This window comes from Aquarana catesbeiana, linkage group LG02, assembly GCF_042186555.1.
Source record: "Aquarana catesbeiana isolate 2022-GZ linkage group LG02, ASM4218655v1, whole genome shotgun sequence".
NCBI classification, from domain to species: Eukaryota; Metazoa; Chordata; class Amphibia; order Anura; family Ranidae; genus Aquarana; species Aquarana catesbeiana.
In genome coordinates, this window is record NC_133325.1 from 289,355,348 (window position 1) to 289,369,611 (window position 14,264).

The window sequence follows — 14,264 nt, forward strand, 5'->3', positions numbered from 1 at the left end:
AGCTGCAGATGAATGAAAAAATGCATCTAGTATCTTCTGCATTAAAACAATTTCCAATACAATATAAACTGTTTGTCAAGATTGGGGAGCCCACTCAATTCAATAATGCAAATAAATAGATACTGCAGCATTAATCTCCAGGGGTGCTTTAACCACATTCTTTTTAACACAATGCAAAACTAAGCTAACCTGTTAGGATTGCCTATGTGTACTGATGTGTTTGGCTTGTAAAAAGGTGTTCTGCTTTAATGTATGGCCACTCTTGAGGTGTGTTCTCCTTTTTAGTCCAGCCCTTGTATAAGGCAGAGAGAGGAGCTGCTCTGTTAATGGTCTGCAGAGGGAACAGCAAGATGCGGCTGTAGAGAAGAAGCACTTCCCCTCTGGGGAGGGGAAAGACATGAGGTCTAGGGCCTGGAGAGGACACTATAAGGCCTAGGCCCTTGAGAGGACTCCGTGAGGACTTTGCTTAGTACGTAACACCACAGCAACCCCTCCTGTATAGTTAGTGGGACTTTAGATCTGTTAAAGGCAGGATGTGGACATTTTCATGTTATGTACCTTCCACCATACCTTGGAATGAATCATACCATACTGGACAGTATTACTAAGTAAGCATATTTATTTTTTTTTTTTTTTGATAATTTAGTAAGGTTCACAGAAAAGCTATTATAATGCCTCTTTCTTGACTAAGCCTGCAAGTAGTATAGTATAAAAACCCCCATTGCACTGCTAAGGTAATGATGAGATTGTGCTCACCAGACCTGGTGAGCTGGTGATCTGGTGTTGGTTAGGGTAAGTGGTTACCCACCTGGTGGTGTGAGTATAGCTCCCCCTCAGTATATCATGCACCAGGTTCCCTGAGCCCCGTGTCACATGGGCCTCAGGTGTTTGGACAGATAATGGAGCCCTAACTTGGGACCACGTTAATATGCAAGGCCTCGCACAAAATCAAGCTTTGGGCACCTAGGGAGGTGCTCAGTTTATGGAATGGAGAGGGATGGTCTAGGACCTGCCATTGTAGAGGGCTGTGTTTGTATGCTGCAGCGAGTGGCGGTATGGATGTCTCCATTTATTGTAAGGCCCTGGTTGCATGACATGGCTATGACCGGTCGCTAGGGAATGCTTATAGGGTTACTGCACTGTATTTGTGCCAGGAGTCAAGTAATGCTTGGTGAGTTATAGGAATGAGTACCCCATTATGCTACCAGCGTATGCAGGGTCTAAAATAGATCTAATCCAGCCTTTCTCAACCTTTTTACCTCAGAGGAACCCTTGAAATAACTTTCAGATCTTGGGGAACCTCCTCACTACCTGTCCAACACGCTAGGATCACTTTTCAGGGGAGCAGCAGTGCCTTAAATGAGAATGAGCCCTTAGTTGCAATCAGCGGCACCCTTAGTGCTCATTCACACATAAAGTTGGGGGGGGGGTAAAACCCTGCGTTTGAGTTGGCTTATGCAGCTCTTGCTCCCTACTACAGGGTCAACTTTACGAGTAGTCCCTCTGCATTGCACTTTGTTTGATGCTCTGGAATGGCGGGTCAGCAAGTCCAGACCATGATCTACCAGTCACCTGTCCACGATCTACTGATTGCTGACCCCCGCTCTATTGCTACAGAAATATATACAACACTGCGGAATTATAAAACATATGATTCGGGTATAACGTAGCTAGTACACGTACACAGGAAAAGGTTTTAGAGGTAAAAGTCCACATATGTTAGGCATTTATCACAGGACCTGCGGCCTTTCACAGGCTTAGGTAAAGATTGATGTGAACAACAGTATTCTGTCAATCAGACAAGCATGTTAGCCTACATCCAAACATCTGCAGCTAGTTTTACTGTATTAATGACTATCTTTAGGTTCACTGCAGGGGAAACATAGCAGTTTGTTTCTCCTGTAAAGAGACACTATCATTTCTAAAAGGAAATGAAGTACACTGCGGTTCACTTTGTCTCCTTCCAATAAATATGCTATAATCAGTGTATGGTGTACAGTTAAACAAAATGCAGAGGCAATTTAAAAGCACATTTCAGAGTTTCCCACAGATGCCTCATCCTGTCAATGACTTAAAGTGGAACTTCAGTCATTTTTTCATATTTCCATCTATTAAATCTTCTGCCCTTGTTGTTTTAACTTTGGATAGTAAAAACATTTTTTTTTTCTGCCTGTAAATACCTTATACAGCCCACTTCCTGTTTCTTGTATGACATCATGCACAGCTCTCTCTACCTCTCGTGAGAGTTTGACAGGAAGGGGGGGAGTCATAAGAGAGCCAATGAGAGCTGCAGGCCTGCAGAGCTGGAGGTGTGCCTCTGTGTGTCTGTGTAAATCTAGGAAGTGAACAGGCAGCAGATCTGCTGCCCACAGTTAAAATGGATGCAGTCAGACTTAGTGGAGGGAGATTTCTGCAGGATATTTGCCAAGTACAGAATCACAGTATATATAAAATAATATGCAAAGTTGTTAGAGGGAAGCTTCAAAATGGCAAAGATGTTTTTATTACAAATTATGTGAGAAGACTGCAGTTCCTCTTTAAGTGCTTTTTAGAGACTATAAACCAGTGATGTCCTACCTTAGGAACCACCGTAAATGATTAATTACAGAAAGCTATAAGAGCAACACAGTGGCTTAGTGGTAAGCATTTCTGTCTTGTTGCATTGGGGTCCTTGGTTCAAATCCCAGCAAAGATGCTATCTGTATGTACTCACTTTGCTTGTTGGGTTTCCTTCCACACTCCAAAGTGCTCTATTGTATGAAGCTAGAGAGCTTTAGATTGTAACATCCTTGTGGGCTGGGGGAGATGTTGTTGGTGATATAGAAATTCCTTTAACAATTAAAACTAAAATGTCTTCTAACAGTTATTATATGAACAATATTTTGTGGTCTAATCTGCAGAAAATAATTGTGAATCTACTTTCCATTTTTTGTTTCCTTTTTCAACAAGATTTTCATAACTTAAGCAAACTTTTGTCCACAATTGAGCATGCATGCTAAAGAGCAGGCAGTACAAGTGCCCACACACATCCATAGATTGCCCCGAGGGCTGGTTCACACACCAATTCTTAATTGCACCCCAATTCATGTAGTAAATGTGGGTGCATCCACAGCCATCCAAATGCATAGTACCTCAGTACCATGCGTTTTGGTGCAGCACGATTTACAAAAATTGTGCCTGCAGTACTTTTTGCACTTTCCCATGTGTTTGAAATTTATGGTCTGTCCTAAATGTGACATGTGGGTAAAGGTCGAAATGTACAAAAATGCACGCTTGAACGCACTTTTTATGGTGTGAACCAGCCCTCAGACCCCCCTTGTAACCCCAATGTTCTGTTATGCAAAATAAGCGTTTCTGTGCTCGGAACAACCCTCTCCACCACTTTCTCTCCCCACCTTCCTATAAGCTAGTGAAGTCACCTATCCTATTTACTAGCCAATAGACAGATGTATGGAATGGGAGGGAGTGGATTAGAACTTGACCACTCTCTAGTCACAAATTTGTACAATGGAATTCTCCATGTTTAAAGACCCTAGGTAGCTTTTGAAATAAACTATGGCTGTGTACTGGTACCTTGAGTTGTCCGCTTTACAGAACAGGGGCAGTTTTTGGGCCTTGCAAAGAACACTGTAAACGTTAAGCAACAATAAACTTAAATGTGAAAGACCTAAAAGTGACTCTATGGATAAATATTAAAAAAAGACTTAGACCCCTTTCACACTGAGACGCTTTACAGGCGCTATAGCCTGCAAAGCGCCTGTAAAGCGCCTCTCCTGCCACTCCAATGTGAAAGCCCGTGTGCTTCCACACTGGATCGGTACGCTGGCAGAATGTCAAAAAAAGTCCTGCAAGCACCATCTTTGAAGCGCTTTAGGAGCGGTGTATACACTACTCCTAAAGCACCCCAAAGCATCCCGAAGCACCACCGAAGCATCGGAAAAACGCTGCTGCAGCGGGGCTTTGTGGGCACTTTTAACCCTTTTTCGGCTGCTAGCGGGGGTTAAAAGCGCCTCGCTAGCGGCCGCTGAAACGACAGTAAAGAAACGCTAAACATAGCGGCACTTTACCGCCGACGCCCCCAACGTCCCAATGTGAAAGGGCTCTTACTAAGTATTCATTAAAAATAATAAAACACAGCTTAATAAAACACTGATATTATAACCGTTTGAAAACTCTCTACATTATGCCTCCCATGTGCACAATAGAAATAAGACTGAGAATGGAAAGGTATCCAATATGGGGTGTATTTATGAAAAAAAAAAAAACCCCGTAGAGCTCTTCGTCCTATGAAGCTGCCATCGTTTTGTGCAAATGGGTGTAAAAACAAACATTATTAGGCTAGTGTCTTTCCAGGTCTAATGTTATTCTTCATACAGAATAGAGTAAATAAGGAAAAGATTGTGCTGATGATCATAGGAATTATTATTATATTTACTATGATCATCAGCTCCATCCTGTGGCCATAATGCAGAATTTTCCTGATTTACTCTATTTTGTATGAATGGAAAACATACAACCAGGAGAAAAATTAGTTTTACCCCCATTTGTACAGAAAGGATGTGCATGCACTTCAGAGGACTTGGTATTGCAAGCACTATAGATTTCTGAAAAAGTTTACATTTTAACCTTACCTGGAATGGAAAAACATTCACCCAAATACACCTTATATTCATGGTCCAGTGACCTGTTACATTTTATAGTCCCAATAAGGTATTATAGCTATCTGACCTTACAATGGATCTATTAATATTTTACTTTAAACGGTTAGTTTGGTACAGTTACAGTACTAGACCAATGATACATAGTTATACAAATCTGTGCTGCTGTAAATAGTTTAACAGATCTTTGTTTCATCTGTTCCCTTCCTGACCATTGAAATGTGGATAAGCAGAAGATGGTTAACATAAGCTGACTTATGAAAAGTTGAGCAAAAAAAAAATTGTGAGGTTTTTGTCCTAAGCAACCAATTAAATCAGTTTCTTTTATTTTTTAACTAAAATTAGGATTTTGGCTGTCGTAGGTTATTTAGTTTTCTTTCTTGCACTTCTGATCAATTAGCCCTGCTTTATTCACAAAGTACAGGATTTATTTGTGAAATCTGAAGCAATAGCTCAACAATATTTGGTCATCTTTGAAAAAAAATACACTGAATCCTTTTGGATGCTATGGGAAACAGATCCACTTTTGTTTCAGTTTTCATATATCACTACTAAAATTCTCAGTAAAGGCATTTGTTACAGAGACACGATGACTAGCCAATGATGACATTAAGGATGAATGAAATCAGTCCTTATTTATGCAAAGCATGCAGAGGAAACTCCAGTATCTGACTTTTGGCAAATACTTACAATAGGCTGGCCAGATAGTTTATTATAAGACTTGATGAGAACAGGGCTGATAGCATTTCCTCCCAGCTTCTGTTATAATATCCAGAAACTGTAATGGAATAATGTGTTATACATATGATAGGGGGTTCTGAAACCCATTGATCTTGATCTACTTGTCAATTGCTTGTCGGTGCCAGGGCACCAGTAGGCTGCACAAGGGTGCTGGCTGTAATGACATGTCCTCAGTGCTGGGCTGGCAGTTATAAGAGGAATCCACAGTTTTCTGCTGCCCCCGGAACTCTGCTTTACATACTACAGACCTTGGCAATTTGTATCAGTTACTCTTAACCAGAGGTCTGTCCTTCAGACTTTAGGGGGACGTGGACTCTGGCCATTGGGAGAAGAAAAGGTCAAACAATGCTGCATCTTTGGTGTCAGTGGGAGCAATTGTGCCACATCTTTGGTGTCATTGGGGGGAATTGCACCCCATCGTTGGTGTCATTGGGAAGGATTTCGCCCTTTTATTGGGCTCTGTGGGGGGGGGAGATTATGCCCCATTGGTTGATTTCAGTGGATGACATAGTGCCCCAAGAACTGGATAAAAGCAAGCAAAGGGCCGCATCTGGTCCCTGGGCTGAAGTTTGGAGACCACTGCTCTTGACCCCTGCACCCTGTTACTTACTGCAGACCTCTGCACTGTGCATTGCATTCTATTGATCCCTGCACTGCGAGCTACATACTACTGACCTGTAAACTCTGCTTATATACTACCAACCCCTGCATTATTTACTATTGACCTCTGAGCTATGCAACGCATACTACTGGCCTCTGACCTCTGTGTTACACCCAAGCCCTGCATTCAATGTTACACACTACTTTTTCGTGAAGTCTGCATTACTTATGCCTGACCTCTGCACTCTGCATTACATACTTCTGACCCCTAAATGTTGTGTTACTCCTAACCCCTGCGCTTTGCATTACACACTACTGACCTTAGAACACTACATCACTTACTCCTGACTCATGCACTCTGCACTACATATAAACCTCTGAACTCTGTCTTACTTATTCCTCACCCCTGCACTACTTACTACTAACCTTTTTGTTACATATTACAGACCTCTAAACTCTGCATTAATTAATACTGACCTCTGAACTCTGCATTAATTAATACTGACCTCTGAACTCTGCATTAATTAATACTGACCTCTGAACTCTGTGTTACTTACTACTGACCCCTCAACTATGCTACTGACCCCTGAACTCTTCAAATCTTCCTTACTTTTTAATAGAGTCTAACTAGATAATCTTCTTTTAAAAAATAGCACTTGCATCCTGTTGATCTTTGATTTCTTTCATGTCATTCAAGTAGATACCACCTCTCTGTGTACCCGTGTTTTAAGGAGCTCTCTGTTGGCCTTCATAAAGATATATTCAGGCAGCAATGTAATTAGTAAAATATGGGAAATAAAAGTATATATATATATTAGGAACATTTTACCCCCCATCACCCCCTTAAGGCTCCTCCCTTCCTTCCTGTATTTGTATTTTTTTTAAAAGCCCTATACTTACCTTTCTTTTTCTAGAAGTCTTCTTACCAGTTAAATAGGCCATCACCGGGTTCTTCTTTTTCTGGTGGCATCCTGGGGGCACCCTCTAGGACTTAACTGTGCGCACACAATGACGTGTGAGCGCCACTCCTGGAGTACTGTGAGCCCAGCCTGCATGATCACAGGCCCCCCTAGGGTAGGATGTAACCAACAGGCTGGGCTCATTGGAAATTGTCAGAATGAATGTCATTCTGCCATGCTAAGAATTGCTGGAGCTGGACTGAGGAGCAAGTTGTACCCAGAGTTGGAGAAATTAGTTTTTTTTTTTAACACATGGTGGTGAGTTGAAAAAAGTTAAGGAAAAAAACAAACACTTTAGCTGTCACTAATAATATTCTTTATACAGTATGTATGTCTTTTTTTTAATACAGATTAACACATATGTAGATCATACATTGATGTTGATATTAGGCCCTGCCTTTTTTTGTATCCCAATTTTAATTACTAGTCTTTGTTTAGTGTTACATATGAGTTTAAAACTGAATTCCTGGTATGATCTTCATTGCATCGGTTCAAACTGGACCAAAGTGAATGCATATTTCTTACCTAAGGAACCACTGTGGAAGCTGAAAGTCACTACTACTACAGTAATCACCACAATTTTCAACGTCCTATGTTAAGTGGCTTCCCTTCTGGATAGTGACCACAGGGAAAGATGGTGGGGGAGTTTGGCACTGACATCATTCACAGAATGCCTTTTATTTTTTCAAAAGATACAAAGTGTTCTCTGATTGGACAAGGTGGAGATCATGATGTCATCACACCACCTTTTTTGCCTCATCCAATCAGAGAATGCCTTGTGTTCATTAAAACAATACATACAAGGCATTCTGTCAATAGTGGCAAGTGAGCCACACCCTGTGGTCACTATGCAAAAGGGAGGCCACTCAGCACAGGACCTGGAAGTTTGCGGTGATCACTTTAGTAATGGCGACTACTACAATGATGGTTACCTTCCAAAGTAGTCCCTCATGTATGAGATATACTTACTTACATCGGTCCAAGCTGGACCAATGTAAGTATCCAATAATGATCATGCCTGTAGTTCAGATTTATGAAAACTGGTAGCTCCAAATTGACTCACGCATGCCTGTTCTTAGTCTGGTGCCTGTCCAGCTTGTTAGCTGACAACTGCTATACATAGTGGATGACAGCACAGCACCTATTTACAAACTCCTTCTTTATTTGTTCATAAAAGCAAGTAAACATAAAAAGCAAAGCACAAAAGATGAATGTTTAGGTCTCAATTCATCTCTTGTGTATTGCTTTTATGAACGAATAAGGAAACTTGGAAATAGCTGATGTATGGTCATCTGATTTTCTTGTATCGTGGACCCTCCTCTTCTCTTGTCCATTCACAGGATGCCTTGAAAAGATCATGGGGTTTTTGTGAATGAATGAGGTTGAAGGAGGGGAAAGGGAGGAGTGAGCAACATAACCCCTGTAATGTATTGTAGCAAGAACTGGCCTGTTGTATAAGGCTTAAAGCAGTGGTTCTCAACTCCGGTCCTCAGGACCCACTAACAGGCCAGAATTTAAGTATTTCAAAAAAACAGCAGGGGAAGGGAACGGGATTGGATACCCATTCCACCCAGAAAAGAATTCTTCAATAAGGAACGAGCAATATAGCAAAAATATAATTAGATTTAATGGAAAAAAGTTCACATATACACCAACCAAAAATCAAACAATGTGATAAATAATGAACCAAAAACCTTCACCATAAGATAAAATAGACAACGTTGTCTAAAAACAGAACACAGATGGCCACCACTAACACACACATATACACTGCTACTAATTAGGGATGAAGAAACAGATCTTCTCAGTGTATACAAATAGTTGCTGTATATTGACACTGGGGTAGGTGTGTGCAGCCATAAGTATTGGGGATCTGCCCATGGAATGCTAGCATCAGAGTGAACAAATGTCCCACAACCGAGTTCACAGTAATGATTGACAGCAAGAGATGCAATTTGGGTGTTAAGAATCGGTGGCCAGTGGTGTGGGGTTAATGTCCTCTATGGAGAGCTGTTGGTGGTTAGAGACGGGAGTGTGCCTGAGTAGATGCTTATAGTCAGTCACAGCTTGAATGCTAATTCAGGGAGGGAGACACACATTTGTTAGGTATGGATGCAACAGTCCCATAAGGGCAATAGGCAGATTCAGTCTCACCACTCCGTAGACTCCGGTGTGCAGCAAGCATGCAAGGCACTTCGGTCCTTCTCCGACCATCTCATACCATACAGGACAGCTGGATCCTCCTCGGACCATCTCCATGCAGCTATACATTCGACTGTTGGCGGGGTATCTACAGTGACAATCGGGAGTGGCGGTATTGGATAGTAGAGTGCCGCATGTGGGCAGTATGGATCATAATCCACTTCCCGAGTCCATGAGTAGGGCTTCGCCGGCAGGCGACCGGAGTCCCCGGGGCTGGGTCTGTGTGCACGCTAGACACGGCATGATGGCGTCATCTGAAGAAATCCCTGTGACGGATGAAACGCGTCAGCATGACGCCATCACGCCGTGTCTATGTAATTCAGAGGGACACACCCATCTGCACATTTTTGCGCCAATGGGTGTCTGCAATTAGCTTCATATTTATACAGGTGTTGCTAAATTGGTTGCTTTCACCTGTTATTACCAACATGGAATAAGCTAAGTTATTTGGTTCATATTCTTTCCTTTTTTGTTCAGAATTTAAGTATTACCTTGGGGAGATGCAGACTAGAATACTGCAATCACTGAGCAGCAAATGATATCACTTGTGATGTATTTCAGTTATCTTTCAAACCCGGCCTGTTAGTGGGACAGGAGTTGAGAACCACTGGCTTAAAGCGTAACTCCACTTTTGTTGAGAAAAAAACACCCCTCTCTGGGTGATCTATGTACATTGCAAGGATTATAACAACCTTTGTTGTAGATTCCTACTCTTTGTTATTCTGAAGAAATAACAAAAGTGGCTATAATGGGAGTGTTTTTTCAGAATTATCAGTCAGCTGTGGCAGCTGCAGGACACTAATGAGGAAATCTGCTGGGCCTGCATCCCTTAAGCCCGGGTTCACACCATAATACGCTGCGCACCGCACAGGAGCGCTGTGCGTCCCTGTTCACCGTTTCAGGGACGAATCAGGGCCGATTCTATGCCTGAATTCGGCCCTGAAACGCAGCCAAAGACGCACAGCGTTTTTGTGCAGTGCGCACCGCAGCCGCCCCGGAGATATGTGAACCGGCTCCATAGGGAGCCAGTCACATTCTCCTGCTATGCGAATTAGAGGTGCGGAAACGCACCTCTAATTCGCATAGGTGTGAACCCGGGCTTAGACCGGCTCCTATTGGAAATATCTCACCAAAAATGACATTTTTGTTGCAGGGGATGCCTGAAATCTGACTTGTATCTTAGTGCAGATTTCTGGGAAAATTGGTGAGCCAATCACACAAGCAGGAAATTATGTTTTTGAGGAGTGGTCAGAATACATTCTGTGTGCAGAACAACTCCATGTAACTAAATTGCATTGCATTTATAGAAAATTACATTGACTGCAGATTGAAAGGGAAAGGTAATTTTCAATAACATTCAATTGCAATATGACTTTTATCGCAATTGTACACGCTATATTATTTTTTCTTTATTTGCTATTTTTTTTCCCCACGAAAGTGGAGTTACCCTTTGAATGAAAATTTCATTTTTCCAGTAGCAGCCATCTGGACCCAGGACACTAATCATAAGAGGTAACATCTGAGTTGTGCTGTTCACAATCAATTTTGCTGCAGTTCCACTTTTTTATAGATGTCTGTGGCTAGAATTCTGCCGCCAACTGATGAAAAAATACTAGAAATAAAAACTGATCTACGGTATATGCAAATGTCCCCTATCTGTGATAGAAATTTTCATTTGTGCAATTGTATACCATATACTCTATCTGATGAGATAGTATTGCCCTTGACCATCCATCATTGTGCCCATGTAAATAAGAATGATGGATTCTAAAATAGGCAAAATATTGAAGTTATTGGAACATTTGCTACGTAGTACAATCAGTTAGAGCTATTTCTTTATGTCAGGCACTTTCCTTATCACAAGATGAGTTATTATTATTATTATTATTAATTCATATACCACCAGCAGTTTGCACAGCACTGTACAAAGTGAGACAGTACAGTTACAATGCAATTCAAGTCAAGAGGGGTAGGAAGTTCCTGCTTGTGACAGCTTACAATCTAATGCTGGCAATACACTATACATTCTGATTGTACAATCTCCTTTATGTGACATGAGGGCAAACCTAAACAATCTATTCAATTTGTATCAAATAAGGCATACCCTTAGAATACATAGTTGATGGTAGGTCACAAGGTGGCCCTACACACAACGTTCTGATTTATTCTAGATTGTAAGCTCTAATGAGCAGGGCTCGTTGATTCCTCCTGTATTAAATTGTATTGTAACTGTACTGTTTGCCCTCAAGTTGTAAAGCGCTGCACAAACTGTTGGCACTATATCAATCCTGTATAATAATCATTTATTTATTATAGGTGCTTACATAGCATCATCAATTTTTTCAAAGCTTTACATATATATTGTACAATCACACGATTTAAGAATTTTTTACAGAATCAGACAATATGATCAAATCTATTAAATGTCTATTAAATATCGAAAAGACACATTTTTCCTCTGGGCAATAAATCAATCATCAATGCAATGATATATAAAATCAGTCCATCTATGGGCACCATAAAGGAGATTGTACAGTTAGATTGTATAGTGTATGGTCAGCCTAAAGGGGAGAACAATAAATCATGTAAAAACTGACAAACATCCAATGGCTGTCAGTGACCAAGAATACTGATACATCTGCACATTGCCCTGGCGATCAGTTCATGCAAAACGTTTTATAAGATCCTTTTCATATCAGTGCCCACGGTACTGGTAGTGGATAGTGTCCCTATGATATTCTTTTGATTTGCACTAACAGTTCCATTTTCAGGACAAGGTTTGGCTGTAGTGGAAAAGTTGTGGTAGCGGTGATGAGTGATGCTCAGTGCTATGGTCAGTGTGTTGTATGAGGGTTATAGATGCAGTGTGGTCAATGTGATGGGGTTACAGTGTACACTCACCGCAGATTCAGTGCTACCGATGAACCCCTGCAGGAGGAGAAGCAGTACAGCCAGCAGATCCCAGGTCATGGTCCAGCGCCGGGGATGTCCAGTGCCCTCACAATACACAATGCAATCACTTCAGCTTGTATCCTTCTTATTGTGCTGGGGTGTGATCTGCCACCATCTCTTCAATGTTCCCTGAAGCAAAAACTGAACATGAAGTGAGCTTTGAAGAAAGTTTGCAGTCTGATGGTGCTTGACACTCCACCCACCAAACCCCCACCCAGCACACACAGAGGATCTTCAATGAGGCTCAATCCATCCTGTTTGCCTGTGCAGTGCACAAGTCCCCAGCACACGGACGGTGTACACATAGGTGACAGCTTAGAGCAGACCCGGATACTTTGTACGGTCCGCACTGACATGAGAGGCGCACACTGCTGCTGGTGAGTGATGGGGGGGGAGATTGGACGACAGAGAGGGTTCAGGGCAGGCGGCTCTTTACACTGATCATAGAGCTTCCTATACTCAATTCACAAAGCTTTAACATAAGGAGAAGAATCTTTATTTCAGCCAAGTGACTGTCATTTTCAAATCTCATTGGACTTAGCTGAACATAACTGTCACTTTTTTGAAAACTATTATTATTATATTAATAATGTTCAAGAGTTATATAGTGCCAGCAGTTTGCACAGCACTTTTGAATATAAAGGGAGATATTAAAGTTACAATGTTAATTCAAGACAAGCGGGCTAGGGGGGGCCCTGCTCATGAGAGCTTACAATCTAATAGGCACAGTGGTGTAGTGGGTACCACTCTTGCCTAACACTACCTGCCTGGAGTTTGCATGTTCTCCCTGTGCCTGCGTGGGTTTTCTCCGGGTACTCCAGTTTCCTCTCACACTCCAAAGACATGCTGGTAGGTTAATTGGCTTCTATCTAAATTGGCCCTAGTATATGAATGTGAGTTAGGGACCTTAGACTATAAGCTCCTTGAGGGTAGGAACTGATGTGAATGTACAATGTATATGTAAAGCACTGCGTAAATTGGTGTATATAAGTACCTTAAATAATAATAGAGAAAATAACAGTGTTTTAGCTTTGGTGAATTGAGCTTATTGTGTTATATAGAGAAATAGGTGTTTGTGTAGTGTTAATGACTATTACTAATGGTGATGGGATCAGGAAAGTTTTACTTGTCTGACCCTGATCAGGGTTTAGTTATTATTTTTATTATTATTATTATTATTATTATACAGTATTTATATAGCGCCAACAGTTTGCCCAGCACTTTGCAACATGAGGGCAGACTGTACAGTTACAATACAATTCAGTACAGGAGGAATCAGAGTGCCCTGCTCGTTAGAGCTTACAATCTAGGTTTATACTGGTTAATGATTGTATGTATAACTAATAACACCAAGCATTACTGCTGTAGCATAGAAGCAGTGATATAAAGAAGACTGGAAGTGAGTAGATACTAAACTACAACAGCTGATGAGAAGTGCTGAAGTTAGATAAGACGGTGAAGAGATGTCACCTTTGTATATGATAGCAAACATGTATCCAGTGCAGTGGTATTACCATTTCCAACAATGCAGTTTAATAAGGGCATAATATAAACTGGTCCTGATGCCTAGTGGCATCCCTGATGCACCCCATATGTGATTTACATTGGTGAGTGCTGCATTATCACTAAACTGATTTACAAATTGTAAGACTACTGTGATTATGCTGTCTGGTAAGTAATCTGGAAATATCATGTTATGGTGGCCATATATGCTCCAATATTATTATCCAGTTGATATGCGATTCAATCAAATTGGCAAACAATCAATGATGCATAACTTTACTTCCAATCGGTTTAGACTCAATTTCGTTCAGATTTGATCAAATTGATTCAATCAGCCAGAGCAGAAAATTAGCAATCATGTTGCATCAAACTGCAGCCCTGAGATACTTTGTTCATGGATTCAATCGTATTTATCAATCAGATTATGAGATTGCATGGGGGACAATTGTGATGCGATCAAACAATTGTGATGCGATCAATAACTTCCCTGAATGGGTTGTTGACCATAAATGTATGATTCCTATCATTTTGATTGAATTGGCAAACAATCAAATAGGCATAACTTCCCTTCTGATCAATTGGTTGGACAAGTAAATTGATCATTTATCAAAGCATATATGGCCACCATTAGAATGATATTTGAAGCCCC

At 41.2% G+C, this 14,264-nt stretch overlaps 2 protein-coding genes across 2 annotated transcripts in view; one reads left to right on the forward strand and one right to left on the reverse strand.

Moving 5' to 3' along the window:
• The window catches only part of COL4A1 (collagen type IV alpha 1 chain), a 241,783-nt gene extending 229,364 nt beyond the window's left edge, over nt 1–12,419 (reverse strand). The window contains exon 1 of the mRNA XM_073614495.1: nt 12,062–12,419. Coding sequence (XP_073470596.1) covers nt 12,062–12,130 — 69 coding nt within the window. The 5' untranslated portion in view covers nt 12,131–12,419. The remainder of the gene's footprint in view (nt 1–12,061) is intronic.
• The window catches only part of COL4A2 (collagen type IV alpha 2 chain), a 312,542-nt gene continuing 310,537 nt past the window's right edge, over nt 12,260–14,264 (forward strand). Inside the window, exon 1 of the mRNA XM_073614494.1 lies at nt 12,260–12,489. The gene's annotated coding sequence lies outside the window, so the exon portion shown is untranslated. The remainder of the gene's footprint in view (nt 12,490–14,264) is intronic.